Genomic DNA, 25,699 nt, shown 5'->3' with positions numbered 1-25,699 from the left:
TTAACTTGTTGTAAATGGAAATATCTATATGCTTAATGATGTGTTTCGTTTGTCATGTTGAGTTGATGATGAGGTGATCAGGAAATACATTTGTACATCCCTTATATGCTACTCCAGTGACATAATGAATGAAAACAGCACTTCTCAACGTCACTGGAGAAGAAAATCAGTGCCATGCGAGAGTCTGCTGCTCTACACAGATTTATAACAATTATTCGGCAGATTATTACCCCCTTAGGTCTATTTTAACACTTATCTATATATAAGCATCGTGACCAACACTGAACATGAAGTTTCAAAGGCAGAATATAGCACTATATTTTGGAAGGAACGGGGTCAAGTAGGCTAAGGTATTGCATGGACATGCTTATCTGTATTAATGTTCATGCAGAGAGAAAGCCTCACCGTGGGAATCCATTTACCACATCATATGAAACAATATGGGATGTTCTATCCACTCCACCATCCAACTGATTGAACTTCAATGGAATGTCCAGCTCTCCTTCGTCACTGTAAGTGAAAACAAAAAGAACAGACCAGTTATGGTGGTGTGACATGAGGAAGGAGAAGGCTGTGCAATTAAAGTGCAGGTAGAGGGAGGAGTCATGTCATGGGGTCAACGGTATACACTCCATAAATTACAAACTCAAGTTATGAAAGCCACAATGCCATCACCTCTAAAGCACAAGGTTCCAGGTTCACATTCCATTCCAGGGATAGAGCACAAAAGTCAAAGCTCACAGTCCTGTGCAGTACTGAGGGAGTGCTGCATTGTCAGAGGTGCCATTATTTAGATGAGATGTTAAAGCAAGGCCCCATCTGCCCTCTCAGATGGATACCAACATATGAACAAGGAGCCGGAGTAAGCCATTCAGCCCTTCGGGCCTGCTCTGCCATTTAATAAGATCATGACTGATCTGACAGTAACCTGTAATCTGCATCCCACCTATCCCCGATAACCTATTACCCCCTTGCTTACCAAGAAACTATCCACCTTTGCCTTAAAAATATTCAAAGACTCTGCTTCCACCACTTTTTCAGGAAGAGAGTTCCAAAAACTCAAGGCCCTCAGTGAAAATATTTCGCCTCATCTCTGTTTTAAATGGGCGACCCCTTATTTTTAAACAGTGACCCCTAGTTCTAGATTTTTCGACAAAAGGAAACATCCTCTCCACATCCACCCTGTCAAGACCCCTTCTTTTATTCTTCCTGGCAAAATGGACAATTTCACATTGGCCTACATTATACTCCATTTGCCAGATCTTTGCCTACTCACTTAACCTATATCTTTTTGTAGCCTCCTTATGCCCTCCTCACAACGTACTTTCCTACCTAGCTTTGTGTCATCAGCAAATTTGGCAACCATACCTTAATCCAAGTAATTTATATAAATTGTAAACAGTTGAGGTTCCAGCATTGATCCCTGTGGCACACCACTCATTACATCTTGCCGACCTGAAAAAGACCCATTTATGCCGAATCTTTGCTTCCTGTTAGCCAGCCAATCTTCTATCCATGCCAATATGTTACCCCCTATTCCATGAGCTTTTATGTTCCGCAATAACCTTTGATGTGGCATTTATCAAATGCCTTCTGGAAGTCTAAGTACAGTACATGCACCTCCTTTATCCACAGCACATGCTACTTTCTCAAAGAACTCCAATAAGTTGGTTAAACATGATTTCCCTTTCACAAAACCATGCTGACTCTGGCTGATGACCTTGAGCTTATCCAAGTGTCCTGCTATAACTTCTTTAATAATAGCTTCTAACATTTTCCCTACGACAGATGTTAAAATAACTGGCTTGCAGTTTCCTGCTTTCTGTCTCCCTCCATTTTTGAATAATGGAGTTACATTTGTTATCTTCCAATCTAATGGGGCCTTCCCCAAATTTAGGGAGTTTTGGAAAATTAAAACCAATGCATCAACTATCTCAGCAGACACTTCTTTTAAGAAACTAGGATGAAGTCCATCAGGGTCCAGACTTGTCAGCCTGCAGCTCCAACAATTTATGCAGTACCACTTCTCTGGTGACTGTAATTTTCCTGAGTTCCTCCGACCCTTCCATTTCCTGATTTATAGCTGCTTCTGGGATGTTACTTGTATCCTCTATAGTGAAGACTGATGCAAAATACCTGCTCAATTCATCTGCCATCTCCTTGTTTTCCATTATCAATTCTCCAGACTCACTTTCTATAGGACCAACGCTCGCTTTGTTAACTCTTTTCTTTATAAAATATTTATAAAAACACTTACGATCTGTTTTTATATTTCTGGCTAGCTTTCTCTCACACTCTAATTTTTTCTTCCTTATTAGTATTTTAGTCATTCTTTGCTGTTCCTTATATTCTGTCCAATCTTCTGACCGGCCACCTGTCTTTGCACAATTGTATGCTTTTTCTTTAAGTTTGATACTATCTTTAACCTTTCTAAGCAAGGATGCAAAATATCCCATGGCACTACTTCTACAAAAGGCAGGGTGGTTCTTGCCAGTATCCTGGCCAATGTTTATCCTTCAACCAATATCACTAAAAAGATTATCTGGTCATTGTCACAGTGCTGTTTCTGGGTTCCATGCTGTGTGCAAATTGCTTGCCATGTCGAGACATTACAACAGTGACTATGCTTCAAATACATCTCTGATCTTTTCCCGTTCTGATCAAAGGTCACCAACCTGAAACACTAACTTTGTTACGAACATTGGATTTTAGAAAATTATTGTGTTTTAAACTGTCTCCTTTAATTCAAGGTAAAATGGAGTAGTTTGGAGATGGAGATGTAACCTACAAAATCTGCACGGGGACAAGCAATTGTTACCTGGTTGCCATGGGGACAGGGGCCCAGGTCAAAACTTATTGAAAGTAAAGTGCAAGTTTGAACACCTGGGCACAAAGGAAAAGGCAGCTGGTCTTGCTGTACCCAGACTCTCAGAGTCAGTCAGACAGATAGATTTGGGGGAAGATCCACAACAGGTGCTGCTATGCCAAGCAGAGGAAAAGGACTGTTTTTGGGTTAACCACCAACCTTGGTGTTGGTGAGGACAGATCCTCTGTTCTAAGCAACAATGCTTGTGGAGAGTAAAAGACCAGGAGTTGCCAGAGGGTGCTTTGCTACTGAAAGTCCATTCGATTATACTCAGAAGATTATTTCTTTGAAAAGGACATTTGAAGATTCATCCTGATTGGGCAGGGAGAAGAGATCCTGTTAAAGCCAGGGGGAACTTGGAACTTTAATCACAAGGCTACATTTCTGCTGAAAGTGAGGCGTAACGTATAAACCTGTCATGGGGTTTTCGGCTATGTTAAGTAGTTCACGGGGAATACCTTTTCTGGAGTTTAGTCGATGTCGATTTTCATTTGCTTGTTATAGTAAAAGTCTTAAAATGTGAAATCTTGCTGTGCAATTCTTTGCATTGGTCACTGGGAAATTCATCTCTGTTTTTTTAAAGTTATCAAGCTCTTTAACTCTGCAAAGATGCTGCCTAACTTGCTATCATTTTTTGTTTTTACTTCAAAAGTACTTCACTGGTTGTAAAGCGCTTTGAAATGGCCTCTGGTTCTGAAAGGCACTATATAAATGCAAATATTTGTTTTATGTTCCTATGTTCTTAACTGAAGTAACAAGAAATGAGGAGGATTAGGCCACACAACCCCATGCGCCTGCTCTGCCATTCAGTAAGATCTTAGCTGAACTTCTACATCAACTCCTTTTTCCACTTCTATCGCCATATCCCTTGATTCCATTAGTCACCAACAATCTATCACTCTCTACCTCAAAAATATACACTGACTGAGCTTCCACAGTTCTCCAAAAATTGGAGGGATTCACAACCATCTTGGGTGAAGAAGTTTCTCCCTGTCTTAATCCTAAATTACTGACCACCTATCCTGAGACTATGACTTACTAGTTCAGCCAGGGGAAACAGCCTCTCAGTTATCCACCCTGTCAATCCCTCTTAAGGATTTTATACGTTTCAATTAGATCCCCTCTCATTCTTCTCAATTCTCGAGAATTTAGGCCCATTCTACTCAATCTCTCCTCATAGGACTGCCTTTTCATCCCAGGAATCAATTTACTGAACTTTCATTCCACTCCCTCCAAGGCAAGTATATGCTTCGTTAGGTAAGGAGAGTAAATTGTACACAGTAGTCCAGGCATGGTCTTAACAAAGTCCCATATAATTGCAGAAGACTTCTTTACTCTTTCACTCAAACCCTTTTGCAATGAAGGCCAATATAACCTTTGTCTTCCTAATTGCTTGCTGTACTTTTCTCAGTTTCCTCTATGAGGACACCCAAATCTCATTTACGACTAAGATAAAGAGGAATTTCTTCACTCAGAGGATTGTGAATTTTCAGAACTTTCTATCCCAGAGGGTCGTGGATGCTCAATTGTTGAGTATATTCAAAGCTGAGATATATTTTAGGACTCTAGCAGAATTAAGGGATATGGGAATTGGATGGAAAAGTGGAGTTGAAGATCAAGGATCAGCCATGATCTTACTGAATGATTGAGCAGGTTCGAGGGTCCATATGGCTTACTCCTGTTCCTATTCCTTATGTACTTAGGAGGGAGGTGAAGAGGCAAAAGATTTAGGAAGGGAATTCCAGAGTGTGATGCTTAGGTAACTGAAAACACAGCCATCTGTGGTGCAGCAAAGAGAGCAATCAATGATTAAGAGGCCAGAGTTAGGAGATTGTCTAGGAAGTGGGGCTGTAGGGCTATTGGAAATGACAGAAATAAGGAGCATCAAGGCCACAAAGAGAGCTAAAAACAAGGGTGGCAATTTTAAGCTTGAGCCACTGGGAAACCAGAAGCCAATGTAGAGTAGTGAGGACAGGGTGATGGATGAGCAGGACTTGCAGGATCTGATACAAGCAGCAGAGTTTTCGATGAGCTGTTTCCAGACTCTGGAGAATGGGAGACCAATCAGGACAGCATTAGGAACATAGGAATAGGAGTAGATGATTCTGTCTCTCGAGCGTATTCAATTGGACCATGGCTGGTCTGTACCTTGGCTCCATTTAAGCACCCCCCCCACCCCGGGTTCCATATCTCTTAATAGCCGTACCAAATAAAAGTGTATCAATTTCAGCATTGGAACAGGTGAATCTGGAAGAGCCTATGGATGTCAGATGGGCTGAAGTGGACAGAAGTAGTTGCTGTGCCAGAGGTAAATGTAGGTGGTCTTTGTAATGGAGAGCAGATTGGGTTGGAAGTTCAGCTCAGGATCAAATAGGACAGCAAGTTGTGCAGTCTGGTTCAACTGCAGAGTCAGGAAGGTTAATGGAATCAGTAGCTGAGGCACAGAGTTTATGTCAGAGGCCAAAGATAATAGCTTTGGCCTTCTTGAACTTTAGCTGGAGGAAATTTTAGCTCATACAAAAAAGGATGTCAAGCAAGCAGTCTGACAATATAGAGGGAGTGGACAAGTGGAAAACCATGGAATTATAGATCAGTTAACCTAGCATTGTCTGACTTCACTGCTGTCTCAACTCATCCGCTGCTGAAACCCTCAAATCGTGCCTCGTTACATATAGACTCGACTATGCCAACGCACTTCTGGCTGGTCTCCAACATTCTAGCCTCCGTAAACTTGAGGTCATTCAAAACTCAGTGCCGGTTCTTAACTCAACCAAGTCCCTTATCAACCCTGTGTTCACTGACCTACATTGGCTCCTGGTCAAGCAGTGTCTTGGTTTTAAAATTCTCATCCTTATTTTCAAATCTCTCCATGGCTTCACCCCTCCTTATCTCTGTAGTCTCCTCCAGCCCCACAATCCTCCAAGATATCGGTGGTACTCTAATTCTGGCCTCTGCTGCATCCCTAATTTTAATCATCCCCATTTGGTGGCCATGCCTTCAGTTGCCTAGGCCCAAGCTCTAGAATTCCCTTCCTACAGCTCTCCGCCTCACTATCTCCCTTTCCTTCTTTAACCTACCTCTCTGACCAAGTTTTTGGTCATCTGACCTAATATCTCCTTATGCAATTTAGTCTCATAACTTTTTTTATAATGCTCCTGGAATTGTCTTGGGACATTTCAGTACGTTCAGGGAGCTATTGATAATGAGATAGAAAGACACATGTCCAAATTTGCCAAGGTAGGCATCATTGTATAAGTTGCTGTTGTATCTGTTGCCTGGAAATTACTAGAGTCTATAATTAAGTATAGGGTAACTGAACACTTTGAACATTTTCAGTTAATTAGAGATAGCTAGCATGGATTTGTGTAGGGTAGATCATGTTTGACAAATATGAATTTTATGAAGTGGTAACTAAATTATTGGGCAGGGGAATGTCTATGGATGTTACTGATATGGTCTTCCAGAAGACATTTGATTAATTCTCTCAGAAGAGGGCTGTTAGCTAAAGTTGAAGCCCATTGAAATGAAGGCAAATTACGGACATGGCTAGGAAATTAGCTGAGCGACAGGAGATAGAGAGTAGGGATAATGGCAGGTACTCTAATTGGCAGGATGCAACTTGTGGTTTCCACAAGTATCTTTGTTGGGACCTCGACTATTCACTGCATTTATTAATGACTTTGACGATGAGATAGAAAGACACATATCCAAATTTGCCAATAACGCAAAGGTAAGCATCATTGTAAGCTGTGTTAATGAAATTAGAAAATTAAAGAGATATTGATAGATCACATTAATAACTGTGGCAAATGAATTTTGACATGGGTAAATGTCAAGCCATCCATTTCCGACCTTACAAAACAGGATACTTCCAAAATGGTAAAACGCTAGAAACAGTGGAGGTCCAAAAAAACCAACCTGGGAGCCCAGGTACACAGATCTCATGAACCAGTATGGAAAATAATCTGAAAGGCTATTGGAATGTTGGTCTTTACATCCCAGAGAACTAGAATACAGGGAGGGAGAAGCAATGCTTCAGCTATATAAGGCCCTCACTAGACCACACCTGGAGTAAAGTGAATGGTTCTGGGCACCACAGCGTATGTTCAGCAAAATGACACCTGGACTTCAAGGGATAAATGCAAAGAGAGATTACACCAACTAGGGTTATATTCCCCAGAATTTAGAAGATAAGAGGCAATTTGATTGAAGTTTTCAGGATATTAAGAGGAACAGAAAGGGCAGATAGAGAGTAACTAATTCCGCTGGTTGGGGATTCCAGGTCGAGGGGGCAAATAAGACAATTTAGAGTCAGACTGTTCAGGAATGAAGACAGGAATTACTTCTGCACTCAAAAGGTAGTAGTAGTTTGGAACACTCTTCCGCAAACAACAATTGGTGCTAGATCAATTGTAAATTTTAAATCAGAGATTGATAGACTTTTGTCATCCAAAGGTATTAAGCGATTGGAGCAAAGGCAGGTGTATGGAAGTAGATCACAGCTCTGTTACGATCTCATTGAATGACGGAACAGGCTCAAGGGGTTAAATAGTCTACTCCTGTTCCTATGCTAGGTACAACTAGGTGTCATCAGCATGCAGGTGAAAGCTGAGCCCATGTCTCCAGATGTCACCGAGGGACAGCACGTCATGAGAAAAATGAATGGGCCAAGGATAAATCGTTGAGCGCTTCTAGGGGTAATAGTGTAGTGGTGGGAAGAGGAGGTGTTGTTGGAGCTGCTCTGGCCATGATGGATAGGTGAGAGTGAAACCAAGTACAGGTAGCTGGGCAATGAAAGACAGGCATTGAAGGAGCATGATTGACCAGGTCAAAGGCAGCTCCACGATGTGTTGGGTTACCTTGCCAAGGTCAAAGCTGACCTGCTGTTTCTGTAGGAGTGTGAGATACCACAGTTCAGCTCCTACAGGCAATGGTCATGATGATGGTCCTATGGGCCATCAATCTGGTTGGAAGGAAACGACTCACGTTTCTCCAGCCTGGTTATTCTGTTGTGGGGAGGCAACTTCAACATCTCTGAAGTTAAGGAAGCGGTCGGAAGGCGCTTCCTCATAGCAGATGTATTGTACAAGAATGCTCCGCTCCAGTTAATTAATTTGTATGCCCCGGCTCAAAACAGCGAGCGGCTGGCCGTCCTTCAGCATCTCCCATTGCTGGCAACTTCCAGGACTGTCATTCTAGGCGGTGACTTCAATTGCATCATCGATGCGGCTGGATGATCTGGCAGGACCGACAGCAGACTGGACACCATGTCCAGATCCCTTAATGGAAGGCTAGGAAGGAACAGAGGTAAACGTCCTGACTCCAGAAAAGCATGCAAATCTGCTCCAGCTGCAGTCGATGGAGATCGATGTCAAGGAGGACCTCCAAGAGGCAGCAAGCCTCACTCTTTGCCTCAGAGGCCTCCAAGATCATCTTTCGGTCTAGAGTCCACTCTGTGGAGCGGGATGAGACATGTTCATGTTTCTCCTTCCAAAAGATAGAGAGAGAGAGCTCTGATCAGCAGCCTGAAGGAAGAAGACAGCTCTGTAAAGTCATCACAGTCTGACATTGAGGATCAGCAAGTCCTTTTATGCCAGATTGTATGACATGAAGCCCACAGACAGCACAGCCTCCCTGCCCTTCCTGTCCTCTATCACGGAGGTCTTAGATGACAGTACATGGGAGAGTCTGGACAAACCACTAATAAACTGACTAATGCCCTCAAGTACTTCAAGAAGAGTAAAACTCCCGTAAGTGATGGTTTACCGGCTGAGTTGTATTCAGCTCTGTGGGACTGGATTGACCCAGACCTGCTGGAAGTGTATGAGAGTATGCTTCTGGCTGGCAGCATGTCAGAATCCTCAAGAAAAGGCATAATTACCCTCATCTACAAGCAGAAGGGGCAAAGGGAGGAAAGTAGAAATTGGCCACCCATTCCACTGTTGAAGGTGAACTATAAAATTCTGGCCAAGGTCATCACCAATCAGGTCAAGTCTGCTCTGGAGTTGGTGATCCACCCTAACCAGGCCTGTGCTGTAACTGGCAGGAAGGTCTCTGACAGTCTTGTGCTACTCAGGGATACGATTGCCTATGTGCAGGACAGGGGTATGGACACCTGCCTCATCAGCCTTGACCAGGACAAGAAGCATACTCTCTTACACTTCCAGCAGGTCTGGGCCGATCCAGTCCCACAGAGTTGAATACAATTCAGCCGGTAAGCCATCGCTTCCAGGAGTTTTACTCTTCTTGAAGTACTCGAGGGCCTTAGTCAGTTTATCCAAACCTTTGGCAGAGTATCGCACACCTACATGGTGGATGTGCTCTCCAAAATGGGGTTTGGGGGAGGGAATCCACAACTGGATCCAACTGCTCTACGCAAACATCTGTAGCGCAATTTCAATCATGGGTGGGAATTGGAACTCTTTCCAATGAAATCTGGAGTCAGGCAGGGCTGCCCTCTCTCTCCTGTCCTGTTTGTGTGTTGCATAGAACCCTTTGCTGAGTCCATCAGGAAGGATTCGGGCATGAGGAGTTTCAATCCCTGGCAGTGGAAACATGCAGGTTAAAGCCTCCTTGTACATGAACGATGTTACTGTCTTCTGCTTGGATTCACTGACGGTGCGCAGATTAATGAGCATCTGCGACCAGTTGGAACAAGCCTCGGGTGCCAAGGTAAATCATGGCAAGAGCCATGTTCTTCGAGGACTGGGCTGACCGATCCATTGTCCCCTTCACCGTCAAGTCAGACTGACCAATGGTGCTGGGGATACAGTTCGGAGGGACCAGGACATGCAGGAGCACCGATCCCTCTCCGTTGTGGGTAACAGCCTGGTCATCAGGTACGAGGCACTCTTGGTGTTGCTGTATGTGGCACAGGTCTGGCCCATTCCTCACTCCTGCGCTGTGGTGATCATCTGAGCCATCTTCCACTTTATCTGGAGGTCAAAAATTGTGTGTGTTTGCAGGGACACAATGTACAAACCTCTATACAAAGGGGGGGAAAAACATGCCCAACCTCATCCTCATCTTGATGGCCACATTTTAGTGTGGCTGCATCAAGCTGTGCGTAAACCCTCATTACTCAAACACCAAGTGTCACTATGTGCCGTGGTTCAACCTGTCCCCAGTGTTGCTAAGGGTAGGTCTGGCCACGCTGCCGTGGAATGCTCCAAGTAGTTGGACTGTGCCGTACTACCAGTCCCTCATGGAAAAATTTATGCAGAGAAACACCTTCGACCACAAGTCCATCAGGCAGTGGTCTGCAAGTAATGTCCTAGAGGCCCTGCGGGAAAAGATGATGTTGGATCTTGTCGCACTGTTGCCCGAGCAGACTGCCAAAGTCATTTGGCAGAATGCCTCCACCAGAACTTTTAAACAAGCACCAAGACATAACTTGGCTGGTGGTGAGAAAAGCCCTCCCTGTCAGATCCTTCCTACACGCCAGGAGTCTCATCCCTCTGCATGTTGCCCTCGAGGTGGTTGTGGTGGTGAAGAGACTGTTGTCCACCTCCTTGTGGAATTTGCCTTTGCAAAGAAGATCTGGAGGGAGATGCAGTGGTTTTTGTCGAGGTTCATCCGGAGCAGTTGTGACACAGGACTCTGTGCTCTACGGGCTGTTCCCAGGGACACACACCAAGACAAACATCAACTGCAGCTGGAGGATCATCAACTCGGTGAAAGAAACTCTTTGGTCTGCCGGAAACTTGTTGGTCTTCCAATGCAAAGAGCTGTCCTTGACCAAGTGTTGCAGACTGGCACATTCCAAGGTCCAGGACTACGTGCTGAGGGACGCACTAAAGCTTGGGGAAGCTGCTGCAGGGGCGCAATGGGGAAAGGTCACTGTCTAAGACTTTTCAGCCATAGTGCACTGAGGGGCTGGAAATTGTATAGACCCCTCGGGCTGTATGACTCACAATGAATGTATGCAGTAATTATATGTATCATAATTGTATTGAAGCACCTCAGAGTGCAACATGACTATGTAGAAAACTTGAATATCAATGCACTGTGGTAGCCATTTTGAAATGTTTTGTAATGTTCTTTTAGATATTTTATGAATAAAGTATATTTTTGCAAAAAAAAAGTAGCTTCATGTGCAGGTTATCCACTGGAGAGTAAGATCACATGCGTTTCATCTGCGTACCTGTAAGGTGGGTCCGCCCATGGAGGTCGCCTGAACAGTGAGGGGGCAGTGTAGTCGACTGGCTTATAATCTACCCATGGCACTGCCCAGTCCACCTTTTCATCAGGGACAGGGAAACGCTGGATTTCAGAACCTGGGTACACCTCACTGCGTGCCTTCACATGGAGGCACTTGTGAAAATCCATGGGCAGCACAAGCCCAAACTTGAATAGAGGAAGGTGTTGGGATAGTCGGACTGCAGCCAACCTGCAAAACAGAGTCACTGACACTTAAAGGCATGCTGTATTCCATGAATTGGCATAAATTTCAAACATTTTAAAATTAGGTATATTTTAATATTGCCTGTAATTAATGTTTCAAGGTATTAAATGAAAATTTTAACATAGTAAGCCTCCTGAAATGACATTACAATGTTAGGCTGGCAACAAACACTTCACATCTAGACTAGTGGACAGTTAGCTCCCTCTCACCAGCAATGACAGAATGGGGAGTAGGGGAGACATCACTGTAACCGACAACAACTGATTAGGTGTGGCTTAGTCAGTAAAACAGAGAGACATCACCTTGATTCCGCATTGGAAAACAGTTCTCATACAGGATTACTCATTCAATCATCAAAAAATATATCTTCTAGAAATTAATCATGAGTTCTAGGCTCCTCCCTGTATGAGTCAAGTTTCCCAGTTTTTAACAAAAAACTACTGCGGATGCTGGAAATCCAAAACAAAAACAGAATTACCTGGAAAAACTCAGCAGGTCTGGCAGCATCGGCGGAGAAGAAAAGAGTTGGCGTTTCGAGTCTTCATGACCCTTCAGCAGAACTGAGTAAAGTTAGGAAAGGGGTGAAATATACGCTGGTTTAAGGTTGGGGGGTGGGGGGAGAGAGAAGTTGGGGGGGTGGTTGTAGGGACAAGCAAGCAGTGATAGGAGCGGATAATCAAAAGATGTCACAGACAAAGGAACAAAGACGTGTAAAAGGTGGTGATATTATCTAAGAAAATGTGCTAATTAAGAATGGATGGCAGGACACTCAAGGTATAGCTCTAGCGGGGGTGGGGTGGAAAGACTGACAGGGCATTACAGGTATAGATTTAAAAATAATGGAAATAGGTGGGAAAAGAAAAATCTATATAAATTATTGGAAAAAACAAAAGGGAGGGGGAAGAAACGGAAAGGGGGTGGGGATGGGGGAGGGAGTTCAAGATCTAAAATTGTTGAATTCAATATTCAGTCCGGAAGGCTGTAAAGTGCCTAGTCAGAAGATGAGTCGGAAGAGTCGGAACATTCCTTGTTCCAGTCCTACTCCGGCCCCCTCCCACAACTCTTTCTCTGGTACATCGATGATTACTTCGGTGCTGCTTCATGCTCTCGTCGGGACCTGGAAAAATTTATTAATTTTGCTTCCAATCTCCACCCCTCCATCATTTTCACATGGTCCATCTCTGACACTTCCCTTCCTTGACCTCTCTGTCTCAATTCCCAGTTATTAGTCTTATTCACTGGCCCTTTCAGAATATCTTCAGACTTCACTCATTCTCTTGATTTTCCAAATTTCTCTCACTATCTACACCAGGCTCGCTGGGCAGCTTTCTCTTTAATTAGGATGCACTCTATCTCCACCTCTATCCCAGTCTCCCCATGCTTTGCTCACTTTAACCCAATTTCCCTCTCTCTATGTCATCTTCCTTGTTTATCCATCTCACACGATCTCACTCTCTCTATCCCATTCTCTCTATCCCAGTCTCTCTAGCCCGGCCTCACTCGCTCTCTCATCTCTCGAGCCCGGCCTCGCTCGCTCTCGGTCATTAAGCTATTAATGTATATATTTTGGAAAATATTTTTCTTTTAAAATAGAGGTTTAATCTGCGGATATGTCTTAACTGGATTAAAGACAGCTAGTCTGGGTGCTTTGATGTGTACTAGTTTTGATACGTAAGAGATAGCGTGCATTTGCTTTTTTGAATAGAATATTCAAGAAGTGGGGTGAAAACTTGACGCTTTTCTAGCAGCTAAGCAATATGTTTATATTACTAATAAAATTGGTACTATGAATGGTGTTTCATTGTTAACAGATAAAGTTCAAAGAGGCTGGTGAGACAATGAGAATTTGAATTCAATCAGTGGTGGTAGGTATAACTTGAGTAGCTTGTGGGTGTGCAGGCAGAGGCAATGTAAGATCAAAAGGCAGCTGCAAGCCTCCAACTGGCTCCACAGTGAAAAGAACCTCATTTTAAATTTGTAAGGTGAAAATACTTTGCCTGGTGTTTGGTTAAGTCTATGGGATGCTGCTGCCTTAATGGAGATTAGTTTGGGAATTTGTTAAAAGTTTTGATAGTAGTAATTTGTAGCTATATGTATATATACTTTTAACCCTGTGTAGATTAATAAAATGTTTCATTTAGTTAATGTAAAACCTTGAGAACTAGCGGTCTGATTCCTGAATTTAAGGTCGCTTCTCAAACATAACACTTAAAATGATAGGTTATGACAAATGGGATTTTTAAATAACTCTGCTTTACCAACCACATCAGTCATAATAATTGGGGGCTGTGCCGGGATTACTTATATTTCTAATTCCTCGATTGGTTAGGAAATGATTAATCATTAAGTGAGTATGAATATGAGAGGCTCTTTGAATTCAGGAGTTGGTGAGGTATTTTAGAAGTGGTGAGACTGCAAGATGGCTTTGGCAATTGCTAAGACTTGTCTGGGAGTAGAAGACATAACTCTAATTGGGCTGGAGAGAATAACCAAAAGTAAGCGAACAGAGTTGGCAGATAAGTTACTATTGGGGTTACCTGTAGGAGCTAGGAAATCTGATATAGTTAAAAGCATAGCACAGCATCTACAGTTGGAAGTGAAACCTGACACTAGTGAGTCACAGCTGGAGGTAGTGAGGCTTCAGTTGCAAATGAAAAAGCTTGAATTAGAAGCAAAGGACAGGGAAATGGCTTTTAAACTGGAATTAGAAATTGTGAAGATGGAGAAGGAGGAAGAGAAAGAGAATTCCAACTGAAAATGTTGGCAGTTAGAAAAAAAACTTCAGTAGGTGAGGAAGGATTTATTTCTAGAGTAGGACCCAGTGGGGATATGTTTAAATTTGTACAAGCTCCTCCAAAATTTGAGGAAACAGATATTGAAGCATTCTTTATTTCATTTGAGAAGCTAGCTAAACAGATGAAATGGCCACAAGAAAACAGGACATTATTATTACAATCTAAATTATTAGGTAGGGGGCTTGAGGTATATGCTTCACTTTCAGGAGAAGTGTCGGTGAATTATGATGTGGTGAAAAAAGTTATTTTGACTGCATATGAGTTGGTTCCTGAAGCATACAGGCAGAAATTTAGGAATATGAGAAAACACCCTGGGCAAACTTATATTGAGTCTGAAAGAGTAAAACAAAGTAATTTTGACCAGTGGATATGGGCGTTAAAAATAGAGACAACATATGCAGCTCTTAGGGAAGTCATTCTTTTGGAAGAATTTAAAGATTCAATCCCTTCGGTAGTTAGAACTCATGTGGAGGAACAGAGGGTTGATTCTGTAAGACAAGCAGCAGAGATAGCTGATGATTATGAGTTAGTTCATAGAGCTAAACCTTTTTTCTGTCACCCTTTCAAATTGGAAAAGGATGAAAAGTGGGAAGGTAAAAGGAAAGCAGGTAGGTAGTCAGGGAAGAGGAGGAGTATCTGGAAGTTCCCAGGAGGTTTTTCTCAGAATAAAAGGGGTGTTGAAATTGGAAGTAACATTTGAAAATTGAGGTGTTTTCATTGTAATAAAGTGGGACACACGAAGTGAGTGTGTTGGAGGTTGCAGGAAAAATCTGTAGGAATTATTAGGGTACAGGAAAGCTCTGGAAGTAAAAGTACTGTGGGTTCTGTGGTTCCGGCACAGGAGAAACCAGTAGTTTGTGTACAAATGAAATAGGGAGAATCAGTGAAAGGTAAAGTAGTGGGAATGTGTTCATAGCTAACTCAAGAGAATTCTAAGCAGGTTACAGAAATGTTTAAAGACTTTGCATGTGAAGGGAAAGTCTTTCCATGTACACAGGGTGGAGTAGGTAAAGATGTTAAAATATTAAGAAACACAGGGGCCAGTCAATCCTTAATATTGTGGGATAGTGATATTTGTTGTTCAGAGGGAGCGCTGGAGGAGAAGGAGAAGTGGGGTTCATGGAGATGCTAAATCTATTCCGTTGTGGAAGGTAAATTTAAAGAGCAAATGGAAGAATGAAGAAGTTATAGTTGGAGTGGTGGAAAAATTGCCCATTGCAGGAGTTCAACTTGTTCTGGGTAATGATATAGCTGGATTGCAAATGTGGGTAATGTCTGTGGTAGTTGAGCAGCCTATAGAAGTGTTTTCAACAGAAGTGCTACAGAAGGAACATCCTGGTTTGTTTCCTGATTGTGTTATAACCAGATCAAAGGCCCATCGGGAAGAACAAAATAAACAAGATTGAGCAGACAGTTCAAAGGCAAGAAGAAGGTGTCAAAATCCAATTAGCTGGCACTGTATTTGATGACATTGTTCAGGAGAAAAGAATGCAGGTCAGTTCAGTTGAAGTGTTTAACTCAAAGAGGTTAGTGGAATTACAGAAAAATGATTTGCAATTAAAACAGTTATATCAGAAAGCTTATTTGGGGTTAGCATTGCAGCATTTTGAAATTTATGCTGCAAATAATTCATCAGAAACAATCGTTTGTAGAGACCATAACCCTTTGAAGTTTCTGGACAAATTTCATGACAAAAGTGCATGGCTTTTCAGATGGAGCCTATTGTTACAACCATTTAATCTATGTATTATACATAATGCATCTGGGAACAGATTTTCTCTTCCAGCAATATCAAGAGTTTAAAGCTTAAAGGAAATTGGGTCATTTAAAAGAAACCTCGACACTGAACTGGAGTGATTTCTGTTGATACCAAGGGCTTGTGTGTGTGTGTATATATATATATATATATATATATATATAAAATTATAAAAGCAAAAAACTGCGGATGCTGGAAATCCATAACAAAAACAAAAATACCTGGAACAACTCAGCAGGTCTGGCAGCATCTGAGGAGACGAGCACAGTTAACGTTTCGAGTCCGTATGACCCTTCAACAGAACTAAGTAAAAATAGAAAAGAGGTGAAATATAATTTTTTGGGGGGGGGGGGGGGGCGGGGTGGGACAAGAAGAGTTGGTTAGAGGGCCAGTGATAGGTGGAGATAACCAAAAGATGTCACAGACAAAAGGGTGTTGAAGGTGGTGATATCTAAAGGAATGTGCTAATTAAGGGTAGAAAGCAGGACGAGCAAGGTACAGATAGCCCTAGTGGGGGTGGGGTGGGGGGAAGGGATCGAAATAGGCTGAAAGGTAGAGATAAAACAATGGATGGAAATACACTTAAAAATAATGGAAGTAGGTGGGAAAAGAAAAATCTATATAAATTATTGGAAAAAACAAAGAGGGGGAAAATCGGAAAGGGGATGGGGATGGAGGAGAGAGTTCATGATCTAAAATTGTTGAACTCAATATTCAGTCCAGAAGGCTGTAAAGTGCCTAGTCGGAAGATGAGGTGCTGTTCCTCCAGTTTGCGTTGAGCTTCACTGGAACAAGGCAGCAAGCCAAGGACGGACATGTGGGCATGAGAGCAGGGTGGAGTGTTGAAATGGCAAGTGACAAGGAGGTCTGGGTAATGCTTGCGGACAGACCGGTGTTCTGCAAAGCAGTCACCCAGTCTACGTTTGGTCTCTCCGATGTAGAGGAAACCGCATTGGGAGCAACGAATGCAGTAGACTAAGTTAAGGGAAATGCAAGTGAAATGCTGCTTCACTTGAAAGGATTGTTTGGGCCCTTGGACGGTGAGGAGAGGGGAAGTAAAGGGGCAGGTGTTGCACCTTCTGCGGTTGCATGGGAAGGTGCCGTGGGAGGGGGTTGAGGTGTAGGAGGTGATGGAGGAGTGGACCAGGGTGTCTCGGAGGGAACGATCCCTGCGGAATGCCGCCGGGGGGAGGGGGGTGAAGGGAAGATGTGTTTGGTGGTGGCATCATGCTGGAGTTGGCGGAGGATGATCCTTTGAATGCGGAGGCTGGTGGGGTGATAAGTGAGGACAAGGGGGACCCTATCATGTTTCTGGGAGGGAGAAGAAGGTGTGAGGGCGGATGTGCGAGAGATGGGCCAGACACAGTTGAGGGCCCTGTCAACCACCCTCGGTTAAGGATGAAGGAGGACATGTCAGAGGAACTGTTTTTGAAAGTGACATCATCAGAACAGATGCGACGGAGGCGAAGGAACTGAGAGAATGGGATGGAGTCCTTACAGGAAGTGGGATGTGAGGAGCTGTAGTCGAGGTAGCTGTGGGAGTCGGTAGGCTTGTAATGGATATTGGTGGACAGTCTATCACCAGAAATTGTGACAGAGAGGTCAAGGAAGGGGAGGGAAGTGTCAGAGATGGACCATGTGAAAATGATGGAAGGGTGGAAATTGGAAGCAAAATTAATAAATTTTTCCAGGTCCAGACGAGAGCATGAAGCAGCACCGAAGTAATCATCGATGTACTGGAGAAAGTGTTGTGGGAGGGGGCCGGAGCAGGACTGGAACAAGGAATGTTCCACATACCCCATAAAGAGACAGGCATAGCTGGGGCCCATGCGGGTACCCATAGCCACACCTTTTATTTGGAGGAAGTGAGAGGAGTTTAAGGAGAAATTGTTCAGTGTGAGAACAGGTTCAGCCAGACGGAAGAGAGTAGTTGTGGATGGGGATTGTTCAGGCCTCTGTTCGAGGAAGAAGCGGAGAGCAATCAGACCATCCTGGTGAGGGATGGAGGTGTAGAGGGATTGGACGTCCATGGTGAAGACGAGGCGGTTGGGGCTAGGGAACCTGAAATTGTTGATGTGATGTTGGGTGTCAGAGGAATAATGGATGTAGGTGGGAAGGGACTGGACAAGGTGAGAGAGAATAGAGTCAAGATAGCAAGAAATGAGTTCAGTGGGGCAGGAACAGGCTGACACGCTCAGTCTGCCGGGACAGTCCTGTTTGTGGATTTTGGGTAGGAGGTAGAAGCGGGCCGTCCGAGGTTGGGAGACTATCAGGTTGGAAGCTGTGGAAGGAAGATCCAATCCCTCTACACCTCCAACCCCTGATGGCTCTCCGCTTCTTCCTCGAACAGAGGCCCGAACAGTCCCCATCCACCACTACTCTCCTCCATCTGGCTGAACTTGTTCTCACACTGAACAATTTCTCCTTAAACTCCTCTCACTTCCTCCAAATAAAAGGTGACTTCCTCCAAATAAAAGGTGTGGCTATGGGTACCCGCATGGGCCCCAGCTATGCCTGTCTCTTTATGGGGTATGTGGAACATTCCTTGTTCCAGTCCTAGTCCGGCCCCCTCCCACAACACTTTCTCCGGTACATCGATGATTACTTCGGTGCTGCTTCCTGCTCTCATCTGGACCTGGAAAAATTTATTAATTTTGCTTCCAATTTCCACCCCTCCATCATTTTCACATGGTCCATCTCGGACACTTCCCTTCCCTTTCTTGACCTCTCTGTCTCAATTTCTAGTGACAGACTGTCCACCAATATCCGTTACAAGCCTACCGACTCCCACAGCTACCTCGACTACAGCTCCTCACACCCCGCTTCCTGTAAGGACTCCATCCCATTCTCTCAGTTCCTTCGCCTCCGTCGCATCTGTTCTGATGACGTTACCTTCAAAAACAGTTCCTCTGACGTGTCCCCCTTATTCCTTAACCGAGGTTTTCCACCCAGGGTGGTTGACAGGGCCCTCAACCGTGTCCGGCCCACCTCTCGCGCATCTGCCCTCACACCTCCTTCTCCCTCCCAGAAACATGATAGGGTCCCCCTTGTCCTCACTTATCACCCCACCAGCTTCCGCATTCAAAGGATCATCCTCCGCCATTTCCAACTCCAGCATGATGCCACCACCAAACACATCTTCCCTTCACCCCCCCCGGCGGCATTCCATAGGGATCGTTCTCTCCGAGACACCCTGGTCCACTCCTCCATCACCCCCTACACCTCAACCCCCTCCCACGGCACCTTCCCATGCGACCGCAGAAGGTGCAACACCTGCCCCTTTACTTCCCCTCTCCTCACCGTCCAAGGGCCCAAACCCTCCTTTCAAGTGAAGCAGCATTTCACTTGCACTTCCTTTAACTTAGTCTACTGCATTCGTTGCTCCCAATGCGATTTCCTCTACGTTGGAGAGACCAAACACAGACTGGGTGACCGCTTTGCAGAACACCTTCAGTCTGTCCGCATTACCCAGACCTCCCTGTCGCTTGCCATTTCAACACTCTCATGCCCGTCCTTGGCTTGCTGCATTGTTCCAGTGAAGCTCAACGCAAACTGGAGGAACAGCACCTCATTTTCCGAATAGGCACTTTACAGCCTTCCGGACTGAATATTGAGTTCAACAATTTTAGATCATGAACTCTCTCCTCCATCCCCACCCCCTTTCCGATTTTCCCCCTCCTTTTTGTTTTTTCCAATAATTTATATAGATTTTTCTTTTCCCACCTACTTCCATTATTTTTAAGTGTATTTCCATCCATTGTTTTATCTCTACCTTTCAGCCTATTTCGATCCCTTCCCCCCACCCCACCCCCACTAGGGCTATCTGTACCTTGCTTGTCCTGCTGTCTACCCTTAATTAGCACATTCCTTTAGATATCACCACCTTCAACACCTCTTTTTCCTTTTGTCTGTGACATCCTTTGGTTATCTCCACCTATCACTGGCCCTCTAACCAGCTCTTCTTGTCCCCCCCTCCCCCTTAAACCAACTTATATTTCACCTCTTTTCTATTTTTATTTAGTTCTGTTGAAGGGTCATACGGACTCAAAACATTAACTGTGTTCCTCTCCACAGATGCTGCCAGACCTGCTGAGTTGTTCCAGGTATTTTTGTTTTGTGTTATATATATATATATTATGTTAATGCTTGCATCTCGTAATGTAATAGTGTAATGAGTATAGGAGATAGTGTGAGATGGGTTAATAAAATGAAGCCATCTTTTAGAATTATGATGGTTCATTTTTTGATAAGGAGGGGGATGTCATGAAGCTATTAACGTACATAATATTTTGGAAAATATTTTTCTTTTAAAATAGAGGTTTAATCTGCAGGCATATCTTAATTGGGTTAAAGACAGCTAGTCTGGTGCTTTGATATGTACTAGTTTGATATGTAAGAGAGATGGTGTGCATTTGCTTTTTTGAATAGAGCATTCAAGAGGTGGGGTGAAAACTTGATTTTTCTAGCAGCTACCAAGCCATATCTTTATATTACTAATAAAATTGGTACTATGAAAAGGGGTTTCATTGCTAAAAGATAAAGTTCAAAGAGGCTGGTGAGATGAAGAGAATTTGAATTCAATCAGTGGTGGTAGGTATAACTTCAGTGGTTTTCAGGTGTGCAGGCAGAGGCAATGTAAGATCAAAAGGCAGCTGCAAGCCCCCAACTGGCTCCAGTGAAAAGAACCTCATTTTGAATTCATAAGGTGAAAATGCTTTGCCTGGTGTTTGGTTAAGTCTATGGGTTGCTGATGCCTTAGCTTGGGAATTTGTTAAAAGTTATGATAGTAGTAATTTGTAGCCATGTGTATATATATTTTTAACCTGTGTAAATTAATAAAATGTATCATTTAGTTTAATGTAAAAGCTCGAGAACTAGCGGTCTGATTCCTGAATTTAGAGTCGCATCTCAAACTTAACACTTAAGATTATAGGCTATGACAGTTGTTTAAAGTTTCCCTCTGGGATTTTTAAAATAACTCCGCTTTACCAACCACATCAGTCATAACACTCTTTCATGAGCAAGGCCTCACTCGCCCTCTCATCTCTCGAGCCCGGCCTCACTCGCCCACTCATCTCTTGAGCCCGGCCTCACGCTCATCTCTTGCTGAAGTCCATGTAGGCCACATCAAATGCATTACTTTCGTCAAAACTCTTGGTTACCTCCTCAAAAAATTCGATCAAATTTGTCAAACACGACCATCCCTTAACAAATCCATGCTGACCATCCCTGATTAATCCGTGTCTCTCCAACTGCAGATATATTCTGTCCTTCAGAATTCTTTCCAGTAGCTTCCCCGCCATCAAGGTTAGACTGACTGGCCTGTAATTTCCTGGTCTATCCCTTTGTCCCATTTTTAATAATGGGACAATGTTAGCAGTCCTCCAGTCTTCTGGCACCTCACCTCTGGCCAGAGAGGATTTGAAAATTACTGCCAGGGCCCCTGATATCTCTTCCCTTGCCTCTCTCAACAGCCTGAGATACATCTCATCCAGGCCTGTGGATTTATCCACTTTTAAGGCCGCTAAACCCGCTGGAACCTCCTCTCACTCAGTTAATTTCCTCTAATATTTCACAGACCTCCACTCTGATCTCTATATCTGCATTGTCCTTTTCCATTGTGAAGACCGACGCAAAGTATTCCATTCAGGACTGTACTTATGTCTTCCGGGTCCACACATAGATTACCTCTATGGCCCCACAATTTCCCTAGTTATTCTCTTGTTCTTTATATATTTTTTTTAAAAAACCCTTTGGGCTTTCCTTTATTCTACCCACCAATGCTTTCTCACGTACTCTCTTAGCTTTCCTAATTTCCTTTTTAAGTTCCTCTCTGCACTTTATACTCCTCTAGGGACTCTGCCGTATTGAGCCCTCTGTATCTGCCATAAGCTTCTCTTTTTTTCTTAACCCTAACCTTTATGTCCCTTGACATCGAGGGTTCTCTGGACTTGGTCCCCCCCTTTGTCTTTACGGCTCTGTTATCTCGCTATTTCCTCCTTGAATGCCTCCCACTGCTCCGACACAGCTTTATCTGCAAGTAGCTGCTCCCAGTCCACTTGGGCCAAATCGTATCTCATCTTAGTAAAATTAGCCTTTCCCCAGTTTAGAACTTTTATTCCCGGCCCAACCTTATCCTTTTCCATAACTATCCTAAATCTAACGGAGTTTTGGTCACTATCTCCTGCTCCCCTACTGATACGCCTTCCAGCTGCCCAGGCTCAATTCCAAATATTAGGTCCAGAACTGCCCCCTCCCTTGTTGGGCTTTCTACATACTGGCTAAAAAAGTTCTCCCGCATGCAACTTAAGAATTTTGCTCTCTCCCTACCTTGCATACAAACTATCGCAGTTAATATTTGGGTAGTTAAAATCCCCTACAATTACTGCCTTATTGTTCTTACACTTCTCTGAAATTTAATTACATATTTGATCCTCTATCTCTCCCTGACTGTTTGGAGGCCTATAACACACACCAAACAGCATGTTTGCCCTTTTTGTGTTTTTTACTTCTACCCATATGGCCTCATTTGATGATCCTTCCAAGATATCATCGCTCCTCACTGCTATAATTGATTCCTTGACCCCCCACTCCTCTTCTATCCTCCTATCTCGTCTGAATACCCTATAACTAGGAATGTTGAGCTGCCAATCTTGCCCTTCTTTTAGCCAAGTCTTGGTCATAGCTATGATATCATACTCCCACATGCCCATCTGTGCCCTCAGCTCGTCTGTATTATTCCTCAGGCTCCTTGCATTAAAATATATTCCATTTGGCCTTGATAAACTCACTACTTTCTTATCTAGCCTATGATTCCTCTACCTTCCAGACTCAGTTTACTCGCGTTTTAACTTCTAATTCCATCTCAGCTTCTCTCCCCTCTGAACTACTTTTCAGGATCCCATCCCCCTGCTGATCTAGTTTAAATCTGCCCCAACAACATAATCAAACCTCCCCATGAGGATGTTGGTCCCGTTCCTGTTCAGATGTAATCTGTCCAATTTATACAGGTCCCACCTCCCCCAGAAACGATCCCAGTGCCCTAGGAATCTAAAGCCCTTCCTACTGCATCATCTCTCCAGCCATGTACTCATCTGCTCTATCCTTCTGTTTCTATACTCACTACTGCATGGCGCCGGGAATAATCTGGAGATTACTACCTTTGAAGTCCTGCTTTTCAATGTCCTAACTCCTTAAAGTCTGCTTGCAGGTCCTCATTTCTCTTTCTTCCTATGTCATTGGACCCAACATGGACCATGACCTCTGACTTTTCCCCTCCTCGTTCAGAAAGCCCTGTAGATGTTCTGTGACATCCTTGACCCTGGCACCCAGGAGGCAACATACCATCCTGGAGTCACATCTACAGCCACAGATGTGCCTGTCTACTCCCCTCACTAATGAATTCCCTACCACTATTGCCCTTCCACACTTCTTCCTCACCTCCTGAGCAGCTGGGCCACCTAGTGCCATGGCCTTGGCTCTAGTTGGCCTCCACGGAGGAACCTTCACTCTCACTGTTTTCCAAGGTCAAAAAACAATTTGCGAGTGAAATGCACTCGGAGGATTCCCTGACTACCTGCCTAGTCCCCTTCTTCTATCTGGCAGTCACCCTTTCCCTCATTGCTTGCACTTCTTTAACCTGGGGGGTGACCACATCCTGGAATGTGCAATCCACAAACCATTTGCCACTCAAGCTCCAAAACCCGGAACTCAAATTGCCCCAGTTAGAGGCACCTCCTGCACACACGGTCATCTAGACCGCCAGGAGTGTCAAGGATTTACCACTTGGCACATGATGTGCAAATCATGGGACTGAACTCCTGAGAAATATCTTAACTAAAGAGAGTATGGACCCTTGTTTTCATTTTACCCTTACTCCAACTTGAGTCTCACTGTTTTAACATCTCTCACCCTCTCCCCGTTCCAGTCCCACCCTCCTCTCCCCGTTCCAGTCCCACCCTCCTCTCCCCGTTCCAGTCCCTCCCTCCCTCTTCCACACTCTCTATTTCTCTCTCTCTTCTGCTTTCTCTCCATCTATTCCAGTCCCACTCTCTCTCTCTCTCTCTTATTCCAGTCCCACTCTCTCTCTCTCGATTCCAGTCCCTCTCTCTCCCCCTGTCTCTTTATCCCCCTTCTCTTTCCCAGTTAAACAAGGGCATTACCTGCTAACCGCCTTTCCTAGTCTGTACCACATCCGGGTGTTCGTTTCCTCGGTAACCAATTACCTTTACTAGCCTTTACGACATTCTGCGCATGCTCAGCGGCCCCCGCCCCCGTGATGAATTGGCAGCCATCTTTCCGCCTAGCAGCGGAGTCGGGTTTGACAGTGTGGACTGCGCTCAATGAACACGCAGTCGAGGCTTGGGGTGGGGGGGTGGATATTTAAATGCAGCCAACTAACGGACAAAAATTTTTCCAGACACTCTGGCAGTTTCTGGGGTTACAATGCTTCCAGATTTTTCGGGGTTTCCGAGTTGCCGCATCAGCAATATTTTTCTTGCCTCTTTTGTAAATTGTTAATGACGGCTCTTGGGACAATTTTTCGATATATTTAAAACATTAGGGGGAGGCAGTGGTGTCATCGCTGGCGTGGTGATCCCGGAGAATACCTTGGCGACTGATGTTCGAATCCCACTACAGCAAATGGTGGGGTTTGAATTTTTAAAAATGGAATTAATTGTCGTAAGAACCCATTTGGTTCACTAAGGAAATCTGCTGTCTCTGAAAGAGTTACCTGCTCTGGCCTTCATGTGACTCCAGACCCATAGCAATGTTTTTTGACCTTGAACAAGGTCAATTATGGATGGGCAATAAGTGCTGGTCTAGCCAGTGATGGGCTGAAAAATGTTCTTCTGGGCTGCATCATTCAATTACTCAATAAAAGAATCAACTATAGCAGGGTAGGTAAAGGATCAGGCAGAATCAACATGGTTTTATGACAGGGAAATTGTGTTTAACTCATTTATTAGAAGTTTTTTGAGGAAGTAACAAGCAAGGTGGATAAAGGGGAGCCTGTATATGTGGTGTACTTCGATTTCCAAAAGGTGTCACATCAAAGGTTTAGAGATGGTACAAGATAAGAGAACATGGTGTAGGGGGCAACACATTTGCATGGATAAAGGATTGGTTAGCAAACATGAAGCAGAGAGTATGGATAAATAGTCTTCTTTCAATGCTTACTTCCCTCAGTAACTTAGGCTGCATCTCATCTAGATGTGACTTTTCTACTTTAATTACTGCCAGCCTTTTAAGTACCTCCTCTTTCTATCTATTTTTTCCTATACAATATCTCTACTGCCTCTTCCTTTGCTGCTACATTGGCAGCATCCTCTTCTCTAGTGTACAAACCTCAGCCAGAACCTCTGCCTCCACAAGATTCCTTCTTTGGTTCCTAATTGATGGCACCCTTCCTTTGACTTCTTATAAATTAATGAAAGACTTTTGGGTTCCCTTTTCTGTTAGCCCCTAATCTATTCTCATACTCTCTCTTTGTCCTTCTTATTCTCTAGAGCTCCTCTGTACTTTCTAAATTTAGGTTGCTTTCCTTACTGTATTATGAACTTTACAATTGTCATAAGCCTCCTTTTTCTCTCTCATTTTAGCCCCTGTATGTTTAGTCATTCAAAGAGCTGTAGCTTTGGATGCCCTTTCGTCCCCCCTCATAGACATGTGTCTGTTTCATACCTGGACAGTCTCCTCTTTGAAGGCCTTGTATTGTTCCATTGCTGTTCTGCCTATCAATGTTTGATTCCAGTCCATGTGGGTCAGATCTTGTTTCAACTCACTGAAGTTACCCTCCTCCAGTTAAGTATTTTTAAGCTTGATTGTACTTTGTGCTTTTTCAAAGCTATTCTAAACTTGATATTATGATCACTATT

At 43.8% G+C, this 25,699-nt stretch overlaps 1 protein-coding gene across 1 annotated transcript in view; it reads right to left on the bottom strand.

The window, feature by feature from the left end:
• LOC144687603 (ADP-ribose pyrophosphatase, mitochondrial-like) overlaps positions 1–24,081 on the bottom strand; it is a 33,904-nt gene extending 9,823 nt beyond the window's left edge. Inside the window, exons 1-3 of the mRNA XM_078553940.1 lie at positions 23,984–24,081; positions 11,010–11,255; positions 406–510 (exon numbers count right to left, since the gene is read on the bottom strand). Coding sequence (XP_078410066.1) covers positions 406–510; positions 11,010–11,255; positions 23,984–24,015 — 383 coding nt within the window. The 5' untranslated portion in view covers positions 24,016–24,081. The remainder of the gene's footprint in view (positions 1–405; positions 511–11,009; positions 11,256–23,983) is intronic.
• Between the last annotated feature and the right edge of the window lie 1,618 nt (positions 24,082–25,699).

Source organism: Cetorhinus maximus, chromosome 12 (assembly GCF_964194155.1).
Source record: "Cetorhinus maximus chromosome 12, sCetMax3.hap1.1, whole genome shotgun sequence".
In the NCBI taxonomy this organism is placed as follows: Eukaryota; Metazoa; Chordata; class Chondrichthyes; order Lamniformes; family Cetorhinidae; genus Cetorhinus; species Cetorhinus maximus.
This window is presented reverse-complemented; position numbering and strand designations above follow the sequence as displayed.